The sequence below is a fragment of the Ambystoma mexicanum genome, chromosome 5p (assembly GCF_040938575.1).
Source record: "Ambystoma mexicanum isolate Mex_15411 chromosome 5p, UKY_AmexF1_1, whole genome shotgun sequence".
NCBI lineage: Eukaryota > Metazoa > Chordata > Amphibia > Caudata > Ambystomatidae > Ambystoma > Ambystoma mexicanum.
In genome coordinates this window covers 785,573,108-785,595,124 of record NC_090930.1, presented here as the reverse complement: position 1 = coordinate 785,595,124, position 22,017 = coordinate 785,573,108, and the positions used below count along the sequence as shown (strand labels likewise).

General features: G+C 45.6%; 1 protein-coding gene across 2 annotated transcripts in view; it reads right to left on the bottom strand.

The window, feature by feature from the left end:
* MLH1 (mutL homolog 1) overlaps window positions 1-22,017 on the bottom strand; it is a 949,066-nt gene that overhangs the window by 896,644 nt on the left and 30,405 nt on the right. For both annotated transcript variants that reach the window (XM_069613203.1, XM_069613202.1), the window contains exons 2-3: window positions 2,617-2,707; window positions 2,053-2,151 (exon numbers count right to left, since the gene is read on the bottom strand). In XM_069613203.1, coding sequence (XP_069469304.1) covers window positions 2,053-2,151; window positions 2,617-2,707 — 190 coding nt within the window. The remainder of the gene's footprint in view (window positions 1-2,052; window positions 2,152-2,616; window positions 2,708-22,017) is intronic.

The window sequence follows — 22,017 nt, the reverse complement described above, 5'->3', positions numbered from 1 at the left end:
GTAGTCTGAACATATTTTGTGTTGTTATCTCTTGCAAATGAACAACAAATGACCTATGCTGACGCAGGCTTCATTTTTTGTATAAAAGGAGAAGCCATGTACTATTCAGGCACTTCACTTCTCCACTCTCCATGAAATACTGGCCGCGGATGAACCTGAAGTCCGCTCGAGTGTATGATATGCACGAAATAAATCTTACCTTGTAATTTTGAAACTCTATCTCAGATACTCTACTTTGTTTGAATTATAACACTTGAAAGTCTCACAGAGGATAGAAAGGAAGAAGTGATGAAGGGTGGGAAGTACCCAGAGTAGTTTATGAACCCTGAGATACACAGGATCCATTCCCACACCGGAGAATAATGCATGGAAGGTCTGCATCCTGATTGGCTCTCAGGATTAAATGTTTCTACTCTTGGTGCTAATACTCAGCATGTAATAATAATAATGGGAAGGAGCAGTTCAGATAAAGAGTTAGAAAATATAGGCAAGTACCGAATAATGGTAAGCAATCAATTCCATAAATACCAATATGTAGCATGACAAATAAGTGTTTTTGTCAGATGTGTAAGCAATTTACTCTTATATTTGAAAGATGCTTTCTCCAAGTTAGGCCAAATGTTTAGATCTTCAAGCCAGGTTTCCACATTAGGTTTTGCTTGAGGTTTACATTTTTGTAAGGCACCTTGGTTAGCACACGTTACTGCTCTTACAGTACAGCACCTATTGCCCTTTTCCACAACCTGCAAGTTCCATGTTTTACCTAGTATTGCAAGATCATCTTGTCCTCTGCTACAAGAGATCATTCAGGCCCATGACGAGGGCCGCCTAGTTTCCCAGCTATGCAGTAGTCTGCTATCAGATATCCCATGGGATGGGGATGCTCCCAGACACAGGTGGGAGAGCAGTCTAGAAGAGGGGATTTGCTATGAGGATTGGAAATGTATATTGCTCCAAACCAAAAAAGTCTTGCTAAACACGAGATTTTAATTGGTTAATTTCAATTTTGTACATCAAATATATCACACCCCACCCAAACTATATAAATATTACCCAGAAACACCGGATGAATGTACACGCTGCAAGACAGGTGTAGCCGATTTTGTGCATCTAGCATAGAGATGTACATTAGTCAGCAAGTTTTGGGGGGGGGGGAGATTTCAAAGGGTTTCCCTCATTGTTGGAGAACGGGTGGAGAGAGACCCGTTGGTGGGCTTGTTGGGATGTGCCAGAGCCTTGCCCAAACACATACACAGATTGGCAGGACTTCTCCTGGTGCTGATTCGAAGGAGAGTGGCCATGGCATGGTGAAGGGCCCTGCTCCCCGGGCATGTCGTGGTTGGTGGATGTGCCCTATTGACCTCAAAGTGGCATTTATACACACTGCCTTTACATGCTGGCCCCCCCAGATGTGTGGGGACTGTACATCCAATACTTGATGTCAAACACTGACTCGACCCATGACGGGGCATGTTGATCACACTGACTGTATAGTAACTGAACACAATGACAACTTTTGCACGTTGCTATTGTACACATGTGTTGTTCTCTGGATGTTCCACTGTCGTCATAGTTGCACTAGGTCTATTGAAAACTCAATAAACAAATTATAAAAATAAAGTACTCAAAGATCATTTAATTGCCCATTACAAATTCTCTCACTTTGGAAGAGATCTATAAATGTGCCTCTATCCCGTTTAAAAAAAATAAAATCAGCATTTACCAGATGTGACAATAAGAAGTACAAATGCAAAATTAGAGAGTTGAATTTAGTCTTTTGCTGCATCCATTAAATTCATAAGACTTTTGAACAGGTTGGGTTGAAAGACTATGTACCCAGTACTGCTCAAAAGGTCTATACAAATCCCTTTCCATTTCTTCTTAGAAAGACATTGTGGCGTTCTTTAGACCTGCGCTCTACCAGATGTACCAAGTGCAGAACAGTTTAACAAAGACAGTATTTTAGTTACTGTGTGGAAAGCAGTTTTTCCTGTTGCGTTTACATAGCTGGATGACCTCTACCAATCAGTACACAGACACTTCCAAACGTACCTCTCCTCTAAAACCATAGGTGGAAATGGTGGAAAGATCTTCAAATGTCTTCAGTTTACTTGTGGTAAATCTTTCACACACTATATCCATATCTTCCTTCTGCACAAATAAAGAAATAATTTTTGATAATAGAAGGATAACCCAATGCTAAACATGCTATGGCAAGCTGACAGTTTCAGCTACCTATCACTCCACTACTACTGCATCAATTAGGGAAAATGACATCAAACAACTGGATCTTAGTGGACTAAAACCTTTGCAGAACACACAGTGCGCTGTTCACAACCAACCCCTCACCTGAAATTTGAAACCAAAATACAAAAACGATAAAGAAGGTTGAGGAAAGTTATGCAGAGTTTATCAACTTAACATGTATGTCCACTTATGTCCAATTGCACATGATCAATGAACGTGAGAACAAGCATATATCAAACTACACAGAAGCATGTATAAAGAGAATGCAGGAGAAGTAAATCACTATAGGTTTAATATCAGGAAGGTGAGTAGTTTACATAACACCCCAAAGTGCCTTTATCCAAGATTCCAGCGAATTGATATGCTTACCCTGATGCCACTGCCATTATCTTGAATCTGAATTAATTTGAGCCCTCCTTCTTTTAACGTTACTTGAATGCTACTTGATTTGGCATCTAGGCTGTAATAAAAAAAGAACACATTTATAGGTTTACAGTCAAATACCACTTACAATGCAGAGAAAGGTGTGGTAAGGACTTCAACAAGTATTATCCCACCCCCGACCCCACCATATCCTAGCCAAACAATGCATTATGAATTTTAAAAAACAAGCATTCAAGCCCAGAACCAATAAATAATATAATCAAGTGGGCACGCCTAATGACAATGGTTGGACTGTTCAATTATAAGAACAAGGGCACAGAGAAAATCTTAGTTTAAAAGGCCCAAGCAGCGAGGGGTGTTGTTGCGGAGGAGCGAAATGCAGTCGTGAACTCCATCGGCAACGCTGAGGCAGCATATATACTGATGATATTCTACTGCTGGAAGCAAACGAAACGGGAACAGCTGCAAAGGGGGAAACAGTAGAATGCCTGCTAATCCATTTTCCTGTGCATCTGGTGATAATCTGTGCCATAGAGCCTGAGAATGGCGGCTGACGCGGAGAGCTTCGGATCCTATAGCGGCATCTTGAAAAATCGGCCTGCCGTCCCTTCGAGCTACGAGGCCAGGGCGCCACCTTCATCGACATCAGAGGGGACCCATAAGAAGCATGGGGTCCCTGAGGAAGCCGAGGCTGGTGATTTAATTGGGCGGTGAGGTGGGGAAGAGCGCCCAACACTACCGTCATGCGTGTGCCTGCTGATCGGCTCCACGCAGCGTCATCTTACTTAATGAAAGGCATGGCCTCGGTGCACATGCAGCAGAACTCCATGCGTTGAACCATTACTGGTTGGAGTCCTTTAAGAGGCGGAACAGCTGGCGTCTGTTTGCGCACACCTGGCTTCAATGATAATTAGAAAAAACAAAGAAGTTCCCTGACCGGGAACTTACGTCCCCTGCACACACAGAAAATTTTAGGTCACAAGAAACCATCTTCTTTTTATTCATGATGTCGAAGTCAGGAGGGGCCCAACGCGTTTCGAGTGCTTCACACTCTTCATCAGGGGCAATAAATGATTTCTAAAGAACAATTATAATTTGAGCTTACATTAATGATTTGACATAATTTTTGTGAACAATTTTGACAATATATGTTCAAAACATTAGTACCATATAACTGCCTTTGTTTGTATCATCTTGGTAATCGTGGTAATCATTGTTCCCATATTTAAGTATTTAGCATAACCATTTAGTATTTCTAGTAATGGAAATCTCAAAATTCACACTGATTTTAAGAAGGTAAATCCAAAAAATAACATTCGCAAAAAGTAGGTGCATAGTCATTCCTAACTATGATGGTAACAGTGACTAACGCCAAGAAGTTATGGTGTACAGCTAACTAGGCTGAAAGGATGATGTTTTAAGAGAGAGCTTCTAACCTTGTGTTTTTCAATCTCTACGGAGTGGTGCCAGTAAATTGATGCTGGGAAAGTCCCAAGGTAGTCTGCTAAGTGCGGCAGACGGCTTTGTGGGCTTCTGCTTCCCGGTAATATCTGTTAAACAAGGCCAGTGTGGGATTGGTTAACAATTTAGAGACTAAAGACAAGCAACGCGCAACAACTTTGAAGCACCGAGGAGGAGCGCAGCACGAACGTACGCCGACAGCCGAACGGGCCGCAGGGCCCATACAACAGGTCCTTGCCATTGCCCCTAGAAGGAGCATGCTTATAAGACACACCACATGGCGCTGCCATAGTGGGAGCAACGGCGGCTTGCACAAGAGCCCGCGTTACCCTGCAACAACGCTAACCGCGCCGCCAACGCAAGCCTACACTTGGGACAACTAAAACCTTTGTAGTCTGCCTGTGATGTCCTCGAAAGGGGCAAGGGCCAAACGGCACCAAACCATCATGGACACCTACACTGCCGGAGGGGCCATAGGACCTAAAACCACAAATAAGCCTGCTGCAGAGGCGCAACCTGATCCCTCTGAAGTGACAGCCGAGCCAAGCAACACTCAGATCCTAGAGGCCATCAAGACGTTTCAAACAGCAATGGAAAACAAAATCGACGCAGTGGCCATAGACCTGGGCCTACTGCGGCAGGACGTTCGCTCCTTGGCCTGCAGGACCGAAACACTGGAAAACGCAGCTCCTAAAAGACATGGACGTGCTGCAGCAAAGAGTGAGGAACCTGGAGGACAGGGCTGAGGAGGCTGAAGGGCGGGCACGCCGAAATAACATCCGACTTTTGGGCCTGCCGGAGGGCATTGAAGGATCTGACCCCACGAACTACGTAGAGAACCTCTTACCACAGGAAATAGGTGCTGAGAAACTCTCGCAAGGCTTCACAATTTAAAGAGCCCATCGATCTCTCACCAAAAGACCACCCCCTGGTACCCTGCCTAGACCGGTGATTGCAAAAGTGCTCAACTACAGGGACTGCAAGACTATTCTGGCCTTCTCTAGATCGGGCGGCCAAATCCAGAGAGACTCTGCGAAAATAGCCATCTACCTGGACTACACCTTCCAGGTCCAAATGAAGAGGGCTCAATTCATCTACATCAAAGCCAGACTGAAGAAAGCCGGACTGTGTTACATGCTCCTATACCCGGCTAGACTAAAGGTGATACAAGGCCCTTCTGTTTGATACCCCGGCTGAGACCCGAGAATGGATGGACGAGGAGCAGATCCCAGACGCCGATGATGGAAAAAGGCGACAGCCACGGTAAGCCGCATTACAGGAGGCCACACGCAGGTCCTTTGACCCATAATAGCTCACAAACAAAAATGACTGAAGCAAAGCGCAGCTGGAACGATTCCTTACAGAGCGACACCGAAGACGAATATCCCTCTACCCCCCTGAAGTTCTTGGGGTATATATACCCGCCCGTAGGGCACCAGGAGACCAATGTACGATCAAACGGAGCGGAAACCGGATAGTCATATCGGGGGAAACCTCGCTGGACCTGTTCTTAGTTTGGGGTGTTCAAAGTTATTGGGGGGAGGGAAAGCAGTAGTTGGTATTAAAGTTGGGGACTTGAACAGGGAAACACCAAGGCCACACGGAGCTTTCATAAACATGTCGGAAGAACAGCCTCTCGAGATGCCACGCTCAAATGCCCACTTATCCAGCACCCATGGCTGACAAAATTAAAATTATGACATGGAACATCAGAGATATGAACAGCTTTGTCAAGCAACGCTGCATCCACGCATATTTAAAAGGTGCAAGGTTGGGATCGCCATGCTCCAAGAGACCCACCTAAATGCTCAAAAACTCGAAGCATTAGCCAAGACCTGGCAGGGAACCTTAATAGGATCCTCTTACTCCTCCTATGCCAGGGGGGTCCTGATCTGTATCAATCAGACCATCCCCTTCAAATCAATAGGCACCAAAACGGACGACGAGGGCAGGATGGCGTTAGCACACGGCACCATAGAGGTATGTCTAATCAGAACCTATGCACCTAACCATGACGCAACAGTCTTCTTTTGCTCACTATACACACGGCTTAGCCCTTACAGAGAGAGCACCATAATACGGGGGTGGGTGGGGGGTAGGTGGGCGAGACCACAACAGCACTCTTGATCCCCGAAAGGACAGATCAGACAACAAGCACACCAACCCATCCCCCCTGCCAAAATATTAGCTACACTAACACAACAGCTCCTACTTCAAGACCAGGGGAGGGAACAGCACCCGGGACAGCGTGAATACTCCTTTTACTCCCCGCCGCACGCAGTCCACACCAGGCTAGATTAGATATTCGCGAGCAAAGAGCAGCAAGCTATGATTGGGGGCACACACTATCTGCCCAGGGTGTTATCTGACCATTCACCGTTAGCTATTACCCGGGAGGTGTTCCCACCCAGACCTCCGATGCCTACCTGAAGGCTCAGAAGCGAGGCTCTGCTCGACACAGCCTTCGGCGAGCATATAAGAGAGCACAGTGAAATATTGGCAAACGAACCTAGACAGTGTGCGGCACACAGGTACGGTATGGGAGGCATACAAGGTGGTCATGAGGGGAGAAATGATTGCAACCGTGGGAGGTGCCCAGAGATCCATCACAGCTGCATTGGAATGCACCGAAAGAGAGCTGCGAGATCTGGAGGGGAGGGCCGCCTCAGCCTCAGAACATTTGCAGAGGGAGATTGAGCTTAGACAAACCTGCCTAACACAGTGGGAGACCCTGGGAAAATTAAGTCACGCTTAACACGTCGAGAGAAGTCATGCCCTAGGGGATAAACCTGGGAAAACTACTATCCTGGCTTTATAAGAGGGAAACGCCCCGGACACCTATTTGTCGTCACATTCGCAAACCAGACGGCACTACAGCACACACGCAGAAAGAAATAAACTCAGTCTTCTCAGAGTTTTACCAAGACCTCTACTCCAGCTCCACATCCCCTACGGATATCGAAATAGACAATGTCTTGGATATCATTAAGCTACCCAAACTAGACATGCAGATGGCAAAAGCCCTGGACGAGCCCATCACCCCTGATGAGGTGCTGGCAACCATTAGATACCTGCCGTCCGGGAAATCCCTGGGCACGGACAAGACATACAAGGAGACCCTAGCTCCATTACTGGCCCAGGTGTTCAACTAAGCTTACGAAAATGGCACCCTCCCAGAAACCATGAGGGAAGCGGTTATTATTCCCCTACTAAAACCCGGAAAGGACGGTGCGGAGTGCGGATCGTATAGGCCCCTCTCCATGTTAAACGTAGATAACAAGATCCTAACAGCCCTGGTGGCGACGAGATTGCGTAGAGTAGTCCCCCTACTGATCCAGCAGGACCAAACGGGCTACGTACCTGGGCGCTCCATCACAGAGAACCTGTGCAGGTTGCATCACGTCATATACAGCACTGAAAATAGGCCCCAGAAATACGCAGTGGCATCCCTTGATGCTACCAAAGCCTTCGATTCAGTACGGTGGAAATGGCTGTACGCCACCATGATAAAAATGGGGCTAGGGCCTGCCTTCTTGAAATGGACCCAGCTGGTATATACCAATCCCACCGCCAGGGTACGCACGAATCAAACATATTCCAATAGATGGGCCCTCCACAGGGGCACACAACAAGGATGCCCGCTATCCCCCCCATGTTATATATCATGGCCATTGAACCTGTAGCTGCTTACCTACGGCAGAAATACAGGGATGGAGGCATAGAGATAAGACGGCGTGACCCACCTTATTTCAATGTACGCCGACGACACACTTCTATATCTACACAACCCCGAACACCTACTGCCATATATCCTAGAGACTTTAGATGGATTCTACAGATACACAGGGATCCAGATTAATAAGGACAAGTCTTGCCTCTACCCTCTTGCTGCACTATGTGGCAACGAATTCGGACCCCTCCCCCACATGGCCCTTCAATGGAAGACAACCTCCTTCCGATACTTAGGAATTACTATACACTGAAACCCCAAAACTGAACACATCCTCAACACGGTTAGAGCCAAGGACGCCCTGGAGAAATCAATGGACTTCTGGGGGAAACTGGAGCTCTTCGTGGCAGGGAGGGCTGGTCTCCTCAAAATGGTGGCGCTACCCTGGCTACTACATAACTTCACCAATGTCCCATTCAACATCCCCCGTCCATTCTTCAGAGAAATAAATAAACTTTGCAGACGGTTCCTTTGGCAGGGAGGCAGACACAGAGCGGCACTGGAGACACTACAGAGACCCTACGAAAGGGGGGGCTTGAAAATCCCCAACTTTGAACTATACTACTTGGCAAGCCAACTGAAGCATCTAGTGAAGTGGATGGCGGATGAAACCACAACAGACAGCCGACTCTTACAACCGGCCCTACCTCGGCTGCTACTTAGGGACCTACTTTGGGTCCTGACAGGCGCACTACAAAATAGCCCATACCTGGTTAAACTGGGGACCCAGCTTTGGAGACGTGCCTGCAGGACAGTGAGGATCATGCAGTAATCATGGCAAACAGACCCTGGGGACAAAGGAAATGTGCAGCCAATGGGAGCCCCATGGCGTGGCGACACTGGGGGACCCGATACAAGAACAAGAGATCCTAACGTTCGCTGAACTCAACGAGGCCACGGGACTGCCGACAGGGCAGTTCTTGCTCCATAGAGCAGCGGTGCAGAGAATCGTGGACAGATGGCCAGAAGCGACAAACCCGGTAACAGAACACAAGGTTATCGAAACCATGCTAAACACGGCTGAAGGGGGTCATGAAACCTCACGACTTTATGAGGCACTAATCGAGGGCACGACCAAAAACAAACTCAAATGCAGGGCGAAGTGGGAGAACGAACTGGGCCTAGAATTCGATGACAAGGAATGGGAGAAAATAGCCCACTACCACAAAAAGATCTCCAGAAATGCCCGCTAGCAACTTATACAGTTCTACATCACTAGTAGAGCATACATCACGCCAGAAGCCATCCCAAGGTTTGGGGGAGCGAGCACCCAAGTATTCCCCAAACGTAATGAACCTAGGGCGGGAATGACCCACATGTTCTGGGGATGTCCAGTGATACGTGAATTTTGGACGCGAGCTGCGGCAAAAGTGGCAGGAGCGGGCATTGACGTGGAGGTACAAAAACCGGCGGCTTGTATCTTGGGCAGATACAAACGGAGCAGGAAAAATAAGCTTTTGAATAAGCTCAAGGACTTAATATACATAACAGCGAAAAGACGCATAGCCATGAGATGGAAGAGCCCGAAAAAACCAAGCGTGGCACTGTGGTGGGGGGGGGATCTCCTGAGGTGGGTGACAGCTGAAACCGGAGCATGGGAGACTGCACTACAAGAACAGAGGCTGGACACCAGTGGAGACCTGCACCGGTGGGTAGCGCTAACAGTGCCTTTGCTCCATCCCAGCGCGGTGGACACTACCTCAGACGAAGCAAGCAGACCTGGCTCGAAAGCTGGCACAACGAGGACTGATGGACATACAGTGGTCTTGGAGGGGGGCGGGGTGGAAAGAAAGGGAGGGAAATCACAGTTGAGCGAATTATGATTGTCGCATTGATAATGTTGTAAGTTTGGTTATATATTGTTAAAACTAATAAAGATATTTTTTAAAAAAATAATGAAGTGTACGTGGTAACAATTCAGCTAGAAGGCGAACACCCCAAAAAGATTGAAGCACCGTTTTGGCCACAGCTACACATTCAATATAAAGGGCTGTTATAATTTCAAGATTGGCCACCATTGTATGTACGGCAAGCACCAAGGGGTGAGGAAGTGGTAATGCCTGCTTTTGCAAATTAAGTAAGTGGGGAACTAATGCAAAAAATATGCAAGAAAATGGTTAGCGCTGGCAGCGGTGCAGCGGTTTTTAAATCATGTAAGGCACGATAAAGAATGTCAAGCACATGCGATTCCATTACTGAAACCACCCCCGCCACAAAGGCAGTATCCATTTAAACCACAGGCAGTTGCCCACATTCAAACCATAGTAGAGCAGCTAATGGGGTAATCATAAAGCAAGCTAGCCCACATAACAGTCAAGTGTTCCCAGTTTTAAAACCCCAGGGTACCTACCGTTTTATTGTAGATTTTCGAATTTTGAATGCACATTGTAAGACAGACAGTCCAAAACCAACACAGTTCTTAATTGCTAGCCAACTTACACAGATGTAAATATAAAACAAACCTCGACTTAGGCAATGGGTATTTCACACAACCTTTAACTGTAGAAAGCCAGAAATACACTGGATTCATGTTTAAAGGCACACATTTCCAGTTCACTAGGATAATGCAGGGGTATAAAGATTCACCTAGCACATTCTCAAGCAGAATACAGAGCTTGCTCGCAGACATTCCTAATTGTTGGCAGTATGTAGATGATATTTACATCACCCAGGACAATCTCAGTGAACATTTGCAAAAAGTAGACAGTCATTCACACATTGGCTGCAAAAGGGTACCTGATTAATTTAAAGAAATCAAGAATAGCTCATTGTGAGGTTACCTTTCTAGGATTCGCTCTTTCAGACGAGGGCAGAGGCTTGTCAGCAGATTGTCTTGAGAAGTGTGCCAATATAAGACTGCCCACTACGCTTAGGCAGTTACAGGCCATTCTAGGACAGTTACATTTTGGTAGATCATAGGTTTCTAATTTTGCTGAGCTAGTGAAACCATTGCATGCTTTGATAAAACCGAATTTCAAGGCAGCTCACTGGCTGCCAGAACACACTTGTATTCTGCACCAGGTATATTGATTAATGACTCATACTGGTCCTTTGCAGGACAGGAATACAGATAAAGACTTGGAGATAAACCTTGTGGTGGGAGACAATGCTTTCACATACAATGCAATCTAGGGGAGACTAAACCAATTGCATACAAGTCACATGTACATTCCATTCCACACCGGAGTTAAAATGTACACCCGAGGAGAAAATTCTGGCTTCAGTTCAGATGATTATTCAGAAAGAGACCTCTGACAGCAAATAGAACCATACACATAAACACACCTTTAGCTCAACTTGAAGCTGCCACAAAAGCTAGCGTGCCAAATGCAAAGGCATTACACACAAGATGGATTCAATGGTCAGCATCTCAACATGCTCCAGATGTAAAGTGCCATTATAAGGCAGAATTGCAAAGACTGCATGGATTGCGTTGGACAATGGTCACAGAGCCAGACACCTCACAACCGGACATACCATAATTTGATTTTTTTCCAGATAATTTACTCAGATGAGTCGACTATTCCAACAGTGGGGGCACGGTCTAAGTACGCTGCGCGTGCACAGCAGTCGTAGGATACTTCACACATGAAGAAGAATTTATACACACTGATATTGCAACAAAGCATCTGGGAGATAGGTCTGCCCATACTGCTGAATTGCATGGGTTACTACAACAAGCAGATTCAGGGAAGCCCACTCTAGTAGTCTCATATTCACATTACATTGTCCGGGCTTACAACACTGACTTGCATTGGTGGATGCAAAATGACTTCAAAGACATTAGGCATAAAACTATTGCTTCCAGGCAACTCTGGAAACAGGTTTGGGATCTTAAAACAGACTTGCCCTTTGCTATGGGTAATGCACACACGAGCCCATACCAAAGGACACATTCATAGCACTGGCAGATAAATATGCCAAAGAGCACACAGTGAGAAAAACAATAGCAGCCATAACTCGCTCAACGACTGCAATGGATGAGGAAATTGTTTAGGTATTGTACCGAGGCCAAAAGGTTTCCCCAGTAATTATATTTATGACATTGAAAATAACTGAGCAATAGTCACCATTCCTATGAAAAAAGAGGATCCTATTCAAAGGTTAATCCCCAATAGAGCTGACAGGGAAAAGCTGATTGCAGCCACACATGCTGGAATTGCATCTGCCCATTTTGGGGTGAGGGCAACTGCACAGCTGCTCCTTGATCGCTTCTGGTGGCCAGGGCTTCGACAGCAGGTGAAAATATATATTGCAAACTGTGACCCATGTTCACAGACAACTGTGGACCACAGCAAAAAGCCTAAGGAGGTTCCTTTGAGAAAGGCAGCCTCGCCCTTTGAGATCCAATATATGGGCCATATAGGCCCACTACCAGCAGTAAATAAGCACAAGTACATTCTAGTGATAGTGGATTCTTGCACTTGGTTTACCTGGACGATTCCTCAAAAAAAAAAAAAAGTAGCCTGCAAATCAGTCATACAGGCACTCCAAGGTGTAGTAGCCATGACAGTAACTCTTAAATGCTCCATTCTGATAATGTTACAGCCTTCACAGAGCAGGCTCTGAGAAAGGCATTAGAGGCTTGGGGATCAGAGATGCACTTTCCAAAACCCGTCTCATCCTAAGAGATGGAATGGGCTCATAGGAAGGGCAAACCACTCAATGTTGTGCCTGACTAAAATGCATTCTGTCACTTGTAGGGAACTGGTCAGACCATGTGCCATTAGTAATCAGAAGTGTAAATAAATTACCACGCCAGTCTCTATGCAACGGTAAGACCCCCTTTAAACTCTTGTTTGGGAGAAAGATGGTTAAGTCTGATCTGCATGCTCTTCCCAGCCCCCTCTCCAGGTATGAGCAACTGCTGGAGACAACGCTGCTGAGGGAATCCCTCCAAGTGGAAGCTGCTGAGCCCAGTCCTGAGAATACTCTCAAAGCAGGAGATTGGGACCTGGAAAAGATCCATGACAAGACTCTGCTTGGTCCGTCTTACAGACCTGCAGTGCAAGTGATTGGTTCCAGAACTGCCATCCTACCCACACTACCACCTGAGAGAGGTACCAGGCAAGTTTCTGTGGACCATCTAAAACTTGTGCCAGATGGTTACCGCAATGTTTCCACCCAACCTTCCTCTTCCAAGTGAGGAGCCCGTTGAAGATGAAGAGATGGAGATCCGTCAAATGATGAAGATAGGCGTTCAAGATGAGGGCGTTCAAGATGAGGAAGAATACGCCAATCTTGACTACACGTCCACAATTCAGGAAACTACTGCAAGTCTGCCAATGTGGAAACAGAAAGCCTTTCTAGTTGCTAAAGTAATGAAAGAATTCTTTTGGACAGACTTTCTAAGACAGTGTTATAAAATGCTGGCAGTGTTTTTTCTCCTACTGTAGATCAGGCTCACTTTATTCTTCATCTGACTGACTTCTGGGCATTTTCTGAGCAAGGTTTCCACTCCACCTGCAAGCAAAGAAGTTGTTCGAAAGGCCTTTAAGTTCTTCACACATGTTAGAGAAAAGAGAGCTCCAAGAGCCAGGAACTCCAGCCGTGATGCAAATGTTTCGTCTAACTATGGGTCATGTGTGGATGCCATAATTTAAGACATAGTGGCCCAGCTACACAGCTGCAAATTCACACCATCTCTGTGATTTATGAATCCAGACTGTTTGCACCCAGTAATCCTGTGTCCAGAACATACAGAGAACTGTTTGCGCAAAATGCATTATTTGATGATGTGGAGGATCTCCATGAAATGGGGCCCCATGTGTGTTATGTGCGGTATTACAATGCCTTTTTACTGGTCAAACATGAACCCATTCTGTGGCCCAAATACACATTCTGGGAACACTGTGCAGTTCCCTTTCAGACCGACAGTCCCGAATTCAAAGCACAGTTCCCATATATTTCACTGGGACCATACCAAGCAGGGGATTACATTTATGACAATCAGTAATGCACAACAAACGTACGTTGCAGATTCAGTCATTTTTGACAGAGAATACTTTGCAAACATAACTGAACAAACATGGCAGGAAACTGTCCCTCTATGGTCTGCTTGGGGTCAATAGGTATGGCAAATCAAAGGTGTTCACACAGACGTGGCATGTAGATTCCCACATTTGATGGAATTCTTAAATTATACGCAGTTCCAGATCACCTGCAGCAATAGGAACCTGAGTTTCTACCCTGAGTGGAAGAGGGCAGAAGGGGAGTTCTGGGAATGTGTCTTACAGAGAAGCTGGTCTGAGGCGCACCCAAAGTGGGCGTGTCAGGAGAGCAGCTACCTGCCCCACCTATGACCTTACAGTACCTTATGAGGTGGGACAAGCGTCCATAACAGGTAGAACTTACACTTGGTCCCAAGCAATAATGCAAATCCTGCAAACTGAAAGTGAGGCAGTACAGCTAGGATTTCATGCTGCTGATTCTAATGATCAAACGCTACAACAGAGCTTTTATGCGCTACAAGATGTCATTACAGATGTAGTGGGTTTGATTCAAAATGACTTATCTATGATTAGAAGCGACCAAGAAGCAGCAGTAAGTCTTTCTGCGTTAACTGATTTTCTGGACACGCTCAGCAGAGGGGTCCCAGATTGGAATGGAATTTCATGGGCAGAACAAATACATGCACTTAACTTGTCCAAGGTTGCAACACGTCAGGCAATGTCAGGCTCCACTTTCCTGTTGCTTAGTGTACTAGCAGCATCTGCTTGGTCGCCAGGCTCAACAAATTGGATCGTGCACGGGGTGCTGAACATTCCCATTCAAACAACTATGATATGTCAAGAACTACATTCAGGTGGTAATGTGCATTGGGTAAATGACACATGGGTCAAAGAAGATTATGCCATGTGGTACCGTATTCACATGCATGCGTTTCACCATCTAGTCCTGAAATAACTGTACTCATTACATGAATGCAGAGCCTCTACTCGAATGATGTGCACACATGCTGAGCCAGTGAATTCCTGTGACACTAACTCTAAATGCACACTGCATGTTGCACCAATTGCTTCCTTTCACAGTCAAGCGCATAGCCTAACGGTTCAGAGGAAGAGAGAAAGGACACGATGTCATGAGTTTTAGAAATGAAATGAGAAGCCAGAGCCGTGCGGAGGACAGGAGAGGTAGAGACTGCAGCAGGATTGGCCAGTTCCTTGCAGATTTTAAAGAGTTCGGCCGAAACTCAACTCTAACAAGCACATCAATCCTTTCCCTGAAATTGATATAAACGCCCCTGCTGCGTGTCTGGGAAATCCCCCGTTCCACCATAGGCCTCATTATGTGTTTGACGTAAAGGTAAAGCCAGTCGGTATTTACAAACTTCAACTGTTCATCCACCAGTGGCAGTAGGTGCTATACAAGTGACATATAACGTGACACCATCCTCCGACTGACGGGTGGGGTATTTATGGCAAGTACAAGTATAAGAAATCTGCATGCAGTGAAAACCACCTGACAGATGTAATGCCACATACCAACATTTTTTTTAATCCTCCACCTACGAGGCAAGTCCCCTCAAGATTATTGTTGTAATTTTATGTTCTATGTGAAATAGTTCTGTGGATCTAAAACACATTGTATAAAATAAAATAAAAAGCTCCCTCAAGTTTTGTATTTGTTTTCCTACTGCAGTGAAGGGATTCTGCATGGGGCACCCAAAGGGATGGAAAGAGTGGGCATCTCTGGAGATCTCGCCCCCTTCCAATGTAATGCTGAAAATCGTCAACATTGTACAGTATTGGTGGTATGCTCTATTAGTGTGCACAATCCTTTTCCACACTTAAAACTGGCGCTGACAGGCCCACCCCCTACATACAGGAAGGGCCTGAAGTCTAATCTTCCAAGAACATCTCTACAACCACTGATCGCTCCTCCATTCAACTCTATTCTCCTCCGCTACTCGCCACCCTACCTGTAAACCATGGGTGTGTTCCCCTTTGCAGGGCTCCCCCTTCCACCTACCTGTAAATCTTGGGTTTGTCCACTTTGCACAGCTCCCCCTTCCACCCTACCTGTAATCCATGGGTGTGTCCCCTTTGCACAGTTCCCCCTTCCACCCTACCTGTAAACCTGGGTGTGCCCCCTTTGCACAGCTCCCCCTTCCACCATACCTGTAAACAATAGGTGTGTCACCTTTGCACAGCTCCCCCTTCCACCCTACCTGTAAACCTGGGTGTGTCCCCTTTGCACAGCTCCCCCTTCCACCCTTCCTGTGAACCTGGGTGTGTTCCCCTTTGCAGAGCTCCCCTTCCACCCTACCTGTAAACCGTAGGTGTGTCCCCTTTGCAGAGCTCCCCTTCCACCCTACCTGTAAACCATAGGTGTGTCCCCTTTGCACAGCTCCCCCTTCCACCCTACCTGTAAACCTGGGTGTCCCCTTTGCACAGCTCCCCCTTCCACCCTACCTGTAAACCGGCACTTTATAAACCCATATATACATTTAACAATTTATTTTTTTATTATTGTGCATTGGCCACTGAAATTATGACTTTTTACACAGTATAAAACAGCAGTTCAAATACATAATAAAATATCAACATATTAACCCATATATACATGTACAGATAGTTTCAAAAATGCATGCCCGTTTTTAAAATATAGCATGAAGTATTTCTGGAAATCTGGACCCCTTGCTGCCAACCTGGCCTCTCTGTAATTAGCAAGTGTTTGACGGCCAGAGCATCGCCAGTGCTGTTAGATGGCATGCTTCGAACGTCTCCCCCTGACGGTCCCTCCCTCCAACCGCCCCCCCTTCCCCATCTACCATTCGCAATCCTTTGAAGAAAGACTGTGTCCCAAATAATTGAACTGTATGCCAGGAATGTAGTACTAATATGCACCCCATCTCCCATTTACCTCCCACCGCCTTACCATTCCCCTACTCCTGGTGCTTTAACGCAACGTGGTTTGCAATATGGGGCGGTACAAAACAATAATAAAATATAATTTGTCCCCAACAAAAACCAAAAAAAGCCATAACCCCTGCCGTCTTAAGAGGAAGTCAGTGGCTCGACCTTATGAAGTCTAGACAGTTCCAGAATTTAGACACGGTCTTTCGAGACAAGTCACGTCCACCGACCTGGTCAAATGGGGTTTCCGAGTCATCAATTGACCACATATGCGTATCACACCCTTTCTTGAACTTGATCTTAGACTTCAAGGTGAAACAAATAACGGCAAGTGACCACAACCCTCTAATTACAACGTGGCAAAGCTCCAACAAAGCAGTTGAATCGTTGAACTACCAGGTGGAACTAAATCCTCAGGGAAACAGATTATGCCTTACAGCGAAAGATATTATAGAACTATCCAATAAGTACAGTAAGGCCAAAACAAGTAACCTGGAGTTTGAGACCGATTACGGCCCCTGGCTAACAACATATAGGAAGCCTGGTACCACGAGATCTCTCCCCCTAGAATCAAAGCATTCGTATGACATACGGCTAGTGGAAAAACGAAGAGAATACCGCAAAGCAATTAGAATTGCCGGAAAACTTGAAGTTAACCAAGCAAAGAGGGAGAAAAGGAAAGTGAAGTCCACTTACCGCTCCTGGCTAAAATCTCATCGCAGAACTCTATATCAACAAGACTCCGAAGCTATTTTGAAAGCCATCTGCACAAAAAATTCGAAAGATTTCTGGACATTAATAAACTCCAAATCATCTACCAGTAGTATAAGCATTGAAAACGCTATTGGAGAAGCAACTTGGGACAAATACATAAAGAAAACTTTCGGTCTACCTTGGGGCCAGAAACCCGCTACACTAGAGAGTCAAGAACTACCCTGGGTAAAAATCAGCGATCAAGAAGAAATCTTCGACCTAATCGTCAACCTGAAAAATTCAAGGGCTCCTGGCCCCGAAGGTATTACAAATATAGACCTGAAATCCAACCCAGAAGCTTGGTCCTCTTTTATCTGTCAAGTCTTCTCAAGATGTGCGGAATCAAAATCAATTCCTGCTTCTTGGACCACAGCCACAATTGTACCCATATACAAGAAGGGAGACATCAACGATCCAGTGAACTATCGCCCCATAGCGCTCGTTGATCCAATAGGAAAGTTATTTGGCGCTTTGTTACTGAAAAGATTCCAACAATGGGCCTTGAACGCCGCATGTAATGATCCATTTCAATCTGGATTTAAAAAGAACTTGGGAACTACAGCCAATATTCTTCAGATAAGTATACTGAAAATCAAAATGCTCGAAGGAGGGCCTAGGTTACATCTGGCCTTCATAGACTTTTCCCAAGCATTTGACAGAGTCGACAGGTCTGCGCTTTGGAGGAAACTGAAAACCTGGTCTTGCCCTGAGTCCATACTGAACCCCACTAAAGCACTATATATGAACACAACAGTCCGTGTTAAACTGAACTACCAAGGCCTGCTATCAAAACCAATAGCAACCCAAAGAGGTGTCAAACAGGGATGCCCTTTGGCTCCCTCCCTCTTTTTGGCCTACCTCTGTGATTTTCAAATTTCAGAAGCCTCTGAGAGCCTTCCCACCCCGGGTGGGTCAACACACCATTAGCAGAATTTTCTACGCCAATGACCTTATACTGATCGATCAAACACCCATAGGTCTACAGCGTCAATTGGACAACCTGTACGAGTATACTACAGCAAATAACCTGGAAGTAAACAAAACCAAAACAAAAATACTTACCTTGGGAAAATCAATGAAGAAAACTGAAAAACTAAAGTGGTTTTTTCAATCAGAGGAGATCGAAAAAGTTCAAAACTTCAAGTACCTGGGTATTGTGCTGGACAACACCAAAAAAGAAACAGCCATGCAAGATCATCTGAGAACAAAAACCAGGAAACTTGCCTCACAAGGAAAAGCTATCGATCATAAGCTGGGTCACTTTTCTACGATCCCGGCAATTGATTTTTACAAAACGAAGGTGGTTCCTGCTCTAACCTACGGTACTGAAGCAATGATATTGCTCCCGCGTGAAATTTGGCCAAAACTTGAAGCCTATTACTGGCGAACTGTTCTCAGCCTTCCTACGTCTGCGCCGGTAGCATCAATTCGAAGGGAACTGAGTCTCCTGTCCCTGCAAGGGACGTTGAACTGTAATTCACTAAGGCTTTACAGAAAAATCTTACTTCCTGAAAGTCCACTGCTATACAGACTGATCAAAATCGAACTAGCAGCCGAGTCTAACAAAATTCTACAATCCTGGAAGACTTACATCTCAAGACTGCTAAACGAAATTGAATGTGACGAGAATGACTTGATCACAAATCCGGGAAAAATATTGAAAAAAACTAAAGAGCTACACTGGATTAAGACGTTGGCAAAAGCTTCAGAAAACAAGCTAACTCAACACTTGCCACCAAATACAAAGAAACTGAATGAATTACAGGGATACATCAAACAATTTCCCAACAGAAAAGCAAGAAACTGTATTCTAAGAGTGAGATTGAATTTGTTGCCTACAAATGAAATTAGAGCCATTAGGGGTATGTCAACTCTATCACACTGCAGATTATGTCACAATACAAACGAAAAAGAGACAGTTCGACATCTCCTACTGGGTTGCCCAGAAACCAAACCAATTAGGACCGCCTACATGCGACACTTCTCATTGGACCCTTCTTTAGACAGCGAACTTTGTTGGTGGTCAAGAATGACTAGTGGAGATAGACCGACCTGGCTAACGGCTACCACGCAAATAGTTCACCAAATCAAGGCAAAACTGGACACTTTGACCTCTCCAGAAATGACAGCAGAAAGTCAGGACGCGATGTTTGCCCTCTCAACTTCGCGAAACCTAGAGGTAGCAGCTGCGAGTGAATAGAGATCATGATTAATTATATCTTCCACTCACTAATACCAGTTTGAAGAGGCCTTAGAAGGCTGAAAACCCTAGCAACTTTGCTTCTCATGTAAACAAAATCAACAAAAAGACATTTAACAGACATGGACAGTGACAAGCTCTTTGTAAAAATCTATCTTTTTATTTTGATTCATACAAATAAAAAAAATAAAAAATATAATTTGGCTGAGGGCCCAGCATGCAGTGACAGTAATTGCCTGGTAATGTATTGAAAAGGGGGTGGGCAGAAATCGACTATTGTATAATGAGGAACCACGTATTTGGAATAATTTAATTCTAACATACCAAGGCACTGCTCATATGTACTATTGATTGATTACCAAAGTAATGTGCTTCCTACAGACGCATAAACAACGGTAAACGCGGTTATCTTGGCAATCATGAGACTAGGTGCCTTGCAGAGAAATCCCAGTAACAATGATGAACCGGATGTTGAAGGGAGGGAGAGGTGGGACATCACCAGGGGCAACACGAACACATTGATACAGGGGCGGGTGTAGCGCCACAGTAAGGACAGGAGAGTGTGATTAGGTGGTGGGGGCGCGGTGCATTTTCCAGGATGGCGTTTGAGTGCTATTTTGAAGGTGTTAAGATTGATCGTATATTTGATATGGGGGCAAGGATCAGAACAGGGAAGAAGCCTTGGGTGGGCGAGGACTAGAAAGGTTGAGTAGCAAGAAACTGAGACATCCAGGGGATTCTAGACCATGTGCAGATTTCAACAGTAGATGTTCAAACTGGAGTAGTTTTGTGAAGAGAGGTGGGAAATGAGGCTGAAAGGTTGTAGAGGGGGCGGGTAGCAAGATTAAGGATTTGGTTGGGGGGTGCAGGGGTCTAAGGAGCAGCCTATTAGTAAGCTGGGTCAGTAGTCAAGATGACGGAGTACAACAGTAGAGATTGTAGATTTGAGTGGGTAAGATGGGGTGGATCTTTCTGATGTAAGTAGAGTCTGGTAGTGGTTCTAGTTGATGTTCTGAAGTGGGGCAGCTGTGACGCATAAGGTTACTGTCAAAGAGGCCCGCTAGTCTGAGGGCCTTGTGGGGGTGTGGGGGAGAAGGCGATGGGCAAGTGTGTGGACCTTTGTGACCAGGGAAGTATACAAAATCACTTGTAGGCGAGTTAAGCATGAGACGGAGAAGGGCCATCCAGTGAAGTGGCTGCGAGACTCAGAGGCTTTCTGGAGATCTCTAGGGTGAACATTGGGACGAAAAAAGGGTATTAAGAGAAAAGAGATGGTTGCATATTCCAAAAGCTGACATGCAGATTCATCAGGGATATGTTTATGACAGAAAGGGCCAATGATAGTTGTTGAGGGACCCTCGCATGTAGTGTGCTAGGTCAGTGGAAGGTATGTTTCAGTATACGGAATCTGCTCGGCCTGGGGAGTTTTGGGTGGTCAGGAAGTTGGAGATGTGCCTAAGGGCTGTTTTTGGTGAGTGGCGGCGAAACAACCCTGATTCGAGTGGGACGGCGAGACTGTACAATTTAAGATAGTGGGTGATTCTACCGAAGAGTACTTCATAATCTTTAGAACACTGGGGTGAGGAGAGAGACCAGTCGATAGTTAGCCGGACTGTCCGGTGGATAAGATGTTTCTTATGGTTAGGAAGTGGAAAAAGAATCCAGAGGTAGAAGCATGTATGGGGTGCAGTTTCTTTTATGACCTGGTATCAGAAGGAGCAGAGGATAGGTTAGCTGTGCAGAGACCTGGTAACAGTTGGATGGACAAAAGAGTGCAGGCAGGATGAGAGAAGCAGGCAAGGGATAGGATGGTGAAGGTGTGCAGGATCACAGACTTTAGAGGAAAGGTAGAGGGTGAAGTCATTGGACGGGATGGGGTGGCACTTCGTGGTTTGGAGGGTAGACGTTACTTCATGGGGTAGGAACAGAGAGAGTAGATTACGTTGGATACATAGCGGGGCTTGGCAGCATCAATGGCAGTGGTGAGCATTAAGAGGGTGGTTTTACGTTTTGTGAAAAGGGTGGGATTTGCGCCAGAAACGTAAGTGAAAGACGCATGCTGGTTTTCAGAAGAAAGATAGCTGGAGTAATTAGGGCTACAGGTGGGAGTAAAGGTGCAGGCAAGGCAGTGGCGAAAAAGATGAACCAGGAGTCACATTTGAAGCCTCCGGATGACTCCTGTAAAGTGGTGATAGTAAAGAAAGAGAGCAGTGGAGTTCTGACGGGTAAGGCATCATGAACTATCATTTCAATTCACATTTTGTAGTGGGTGGAAGTGAGATGGGAGGAACTTTGACATCCGAGTTGATGAGTGAATGGGCAAAATTGGAGTGGTCCATACAGCCCTACAGATAAGGGGTGTATCTGCCACTTTTACTTCCTAA